Source organism: Penaeus chinensis, chromosome 34 (assembly GCF_019202785.1).
Source record: "Penaeus chinensis breed Huanghai No. 1 chromosome 34, ASM1920278v2, whole genome shotgun sequence".
Classification (NCBI taxonomy): Eukaryota; Metazoa; Arthropoda; class Malacostraca; order Decapoda; family Penaeidae; genus Penaeus; species Penaeus chinensis.
Window position 1 is genome coordinate 2,583,358 of NC_061852.1, and position 5,000 is coordinate 2,588,357.

General features: G+C 37.9%; 1 protein-coding gene across 1 annotated transcript in view; it reads right to left on the bottom strand.

The window, feature by feature from the left end:
• The window catches only part of LOC125043477 (calcium-activated chloride channel regulator 1-like), a 155,754-nt gene that overhangs the window by 109,086 nt on the left and 41,668 nt on the right, over positions 1–5,000 (bottom strand). Inside the window, exon 3 of the mRNA XM_047639567.1 lies at positions 1,622–1,775. Within this exon, the coding sequence (XP_047495523.1) occupies positions 1,622–1,775 (154 nt within the window). The remainder of the gene's footprint in view (positions 1–1,621; positions 1,776–5,000) is intronic.

Below are 5,000 nucleotides of genomic sequence, written 5' to 3' on the forward strand. Positions count from 1 at the left end.
TCTATATGCTTTACCCTCTTTTGATTAATATTTCATGCCACGCGGAAAGATTAATTTTGAAGGCTCTTGTGTCCACCTCGGCTAGGCTTTATCGCACGCTGATACGTTTCAGATTTGCCTTTGATTTTTTTCTTAAAGAACGTTGTGCATATTTTTTTTTTTTCAACGTTGAAAATGAAGCTTGTGGTGTGTGGTAAAATGAGGGAGGGAGAGAGAGAGAGAGAGAGAGAGAGAGAGAGAGAGAGAGAGAGAGAGAGAGAGAGAGAGAGAGAGAGAGAGAGAGAGAGAGAGAGAGAGAGAGAGAGAGAGAGAGAGAGAGAGAGAGAGAGAGAGAGAAGCAGACAGATAGCCCAACAGACGGAAAAATAGACAGAGAGAAAAAGAGAAAGAGAGAGAGATAGAGATAGATAAATAGATAGACGGACACACACACACACACACACACACACACACACACACACATACACACACACACACACACATACAGACACACACACACACACACACACACACACACACACACACACACACATATATATATATATATATATATATATATATATATATATATATATATATATCACAAATCAAGTTGGTTTGTGGTATATTTTTTGAAAAATTGCCAACATGATATCCATTGTTAAAATTGAAATACAACATTTACCTACAAAAAAGCTTTCGTCCATTATCCAATCTGATCTTAAACTTAAAACAGTTATAATAACTTGAAGCTCAAGACCCTGAAAAGGGCACTCTTTCTTTCTCATTTCTTTTGATTTCGCAATCACAACTACTACAATAATTAGGTTAATGTCTAAGCATCATCTTCCAATCGTTTTTTTTTTCAACCACCAATATACATGAAAACATTCCAGACAGTATTTTTGTGTGTGGCGTGGAGGTGAAAAAACTCTACGTGCGGAACCGACACTTTCACTTACTCTGTTCTCTGACTAAAAATATTTCCTAAACCCCGTCCATCCCCCGACCTGTCCCTGTACCCAATGTTTTATAGCGTCAAATACTCTATTTCGCATACTTATATTTTACATAAATTTTCCTTGCAGGTGAGTTGCCAGATAAGTCACGATTTATTAATGACAAGAAGAAAATAACTTACAATTTTGTAAGGAGCTTAGAGACTTATAAGAACCTTATGCTGCAGCCAGAATAAAAGTGAATGGCATTTTGATACAATTTTTTTTTTCATTCTTTTTATGGACATGGAATTTTGATACTAGAGATTATAAAGGCGAAAATAACTCTGTTCTCTCCAATTTTCAGATACCTATATACATGATTGTGTCCTAATTGCAAAAACGCATGCACACACACAATTCTCCCCTATCTGTCTGACTAACAGTCTACCTGCTTCTTTAACTTTTATCTCTTTATCAGTCTCTCTGCCTGTGTCTGTCTGTCTGTCTGTCTGTCTCTCTCTCTCTCATTCTCATTAGCTCTCTCCCTCCTTCCTTCCCTTCTCTCCCTAACCCCCGCTCTATCTCTCTCTCCTTCCATCCTACTTCTTCCCTCGCTCCCTTCCTCCCTCAATCCCTCTTCCTCCCTCCCTCCATCACTCTCTCATCCCCAACCCTTGATTTTCCCCCCCAATAATACTCACATAGATCCTTGAACAGGGATGTTTGAGCAGCCAGTCGGAGTGTGTGGATTCGTGGGAGTGCGGTGGAAAGCTGGATACAGAGGGTCTCCTGGATGGCCGAATTCCTCATAGACACCCCATCGGTATTTCGCCCATTCGTGCACCACCACGCGACCTGTCCAAAAGAGAATGAAAACGGGTGAGAAAAAAAAAAAAAAAATACTTAATCCAATGAGGAGATTGACGGAGATAAAAGGTTAGGGGTATAGTGAGGTCTGGAGGTGAAGTACGCATTGGTAGGTTAGATAATTGAGTTTCTCGTAGTATAGGTCATAGTGTTTAATTTTCTGATAGGGTATATTTTTATATCCTTTAGAGAAAGCGTAGACATACCTAAAATAGACACACTTACTCTAAAGCATTTAAACCTAAACGAATAGCCAAGGAGATGAAAAAGTACATATACGAATACAAGAAAAATAATATATTAGTTACACAATAATAGCATTGTAGTCAAAACTCTCATCGCTACTATAGGCGGTGTCTCCAATAACTTTTATTCTACCTAAATAAGCATAAATCCCCCCCTATCACTTTGCCTTTGTTTAGGAGGACACCTTACGCATACGAAACAAATGGTGATGAGGAGACCACGGTACAAACTCCCCGTCCATTCTTCCCTGAGATCCAGACGTAGCCATGGCGTGCAAAGGCGAAGGAGATCGAGGCTTTCCGTAAAGGGGATGTCCCTGTGTGAGAGAGCCAGCTTGTCACAGAAGGGGCCTCTTGCTTGCCCCCTTGCTCAATTTATGGTCGTTTTGTCCTTTTCTTCTTCGTCTTCTAGTTCTTCCCTACTCAACTTCACTAATTCCTTCGCGTTTTAACTGCAACTCTTCTTCATTATCTCTAATTTTCCGTTTATCGAAATTTCATCAGTTCCTCTAATTATCCGTCAATTTACTTATTTTCCGCATCGCGTTCGATGAGAGAAAGTATTCCGACATTTGGTACATTCTGTTGTAGAGGGAAATTTTGCTATGATGTGTCTGTTCTTCCCCTTTCCCCCACGTTTTCTCTCTCTTTCTGTTTTGTTTTTTTTCAAACTAACTCTTTTCCTTTCTTATTACAGGTACGCATATACGCACACAGGTACAATGACACACTTACACACACATACACGCACACACACACACACACACACACACACACACACACACACAGAAACACACTAAACACGCCTAACCCCTTGACAACTCGGCCCTGCGTGCATCCATTTCCATCTGCCTGCATGGCTGTTTAAACGCCCCCTGCTTGCCCGCTTACCAAGGTGAGCAGCATCGCATGGCTACCTCCTCACTGCAGCTAAAGTGCTTGCGAGCTCCGAACTTCAGCGGAATGTGCAACCTTTCGCAATCTGTGTCTTGGCTGATAGGGTAATTAGAGGAAGGGGCAGCACCTCGGTCGGATTCCGAGGCTTCGTCAAGGCTGGCTCACTCGCCTCCCGGCTGGTCGTGGAGCCCGGTTATCGCCTCCTTCTGTGCCTTATCATGGAATAGGATACGAACTCATATTTGCGTTTACTCACTTGCACACATATATACATACATACATACGCGCGCAGGCACACAAACAAACATTTAAACACACAAACGCACACACACACACAATATCGGACAAACACAAACGCAAACACACGCACACAAACATACTAACAAACTGACATGCACACACACACACAAACACATACACACACACACACACAAACACACACACACACACACACACACACACACACACACACACACACGTTGATATAAGCTTTTAATTTTCTTTTGCACTCTATATGATAGACAATTAACACCTGATATTTCACCTTTTAGTTGTTAAACATGGGTACGAAAATCCGTAGATTATTCCCAGCTTGGCATTGTGAGGATGGACGAATGGCTATTGAAGTAAGAGAAAGGTCATATTGAAGTATTAAAAAGTTAGAAATATAATAATAATGACACTAGGGAGAGGAAAACATGAGAAGCGAAGCTGTGATGGCGAAAAAGTGTAATTGCTATTATTGATATGATGATGATGATAATGATAATGGTACTGATAAGGATAATGATAATGATAATGATGATGCTAACAATAGTAGTGGTGGTAATGATAGTGATGATAATGATAATGATAGAAGTAATGATACTAATTTTCAATCATTATCATTATGAATATTATTGTTATTACTATACATCATAATTGTTATCATCATCATCATCATTGTTTTTATTATTACCATGATTATCCTTTTGTTATTGCTATTTCTATCAATATTACTCTTATTATCATTATTATTATCATCACCATTATTATCATCATTGTTATTATTATTATTATCATTATCATTATTATAATCATTATCATTATTATTACTATTATCACTATTATTATTATCATTATTATTATTATCATTATTATTATTGTTCTTCTTTTTCTTCTTCTTCTTCTTTTTCTTCCTTTTCTTCTTCTTTTTTTCTTCTTCTTCTTCTTCTTCTTCTTCTTATTATTATTGCTATTATTATAATCATTATAATTATTATCATTGCTATCATCATTGTCATCATCGTCATCATTATTAATATTATCATCATCATCATCAGTATTAATATCAGTATTATTGTTATCATTATCATTTTTATAATTACCATCATTGTTATCTTTACTATTATCATCATCATAATTAACATTACTATCATCATCAAAATCAGTATCATCAAACTTACTCAATTACTGACATTATTCATATTTATTTTTATGATCACCATCACCATGAAACGAAGATCAAAGAGGAGAAGAGGAAGAAGAAGAAGATAGTGCAAAAGAAGCAGGAAGTCTTGGAGATGGAAAGATTGATAGAGTATTCATGAAATCTCAACTTGGCAGAATTGATGGTCTAACTTAGGAAGACTTTTTTCAGTGTCAAAATTTCCCTTGTGGGCATTACCATGTGGCTAGGTGGATGTGGAATTTAGCTTTTGGATTTTACCTCGTGGGATTTACCTTGTAGGTTTTGCCTTGTGGATTTTTCTGTTGTGGATTTTGTGTTGTCGGTTTTTGTCTTGTGGGATTTACCTTGTGGGTTTTACCTTGTGAATTTTACCTTGGTGGTTTTGCGTTGTGGAATTTGCATTGTGGATTTACTTTGCGGGTTTAACCTTGTGGATATTGCCTTGTGGGTTTTACCTTGGTGGTTTTGCGTTGTGGAATTTGCATTGTGGATTTACTTTGCGGGTTTAACCTTGTGGATATTGCCTTGTGGGTTTTGCCTTGTGAATTTTAGCTTGCGGGTTTTCCGGGTAAGAAGGACTGAAGGTTATTATCGTGAAGTTTATATTGAAGATGATGATGA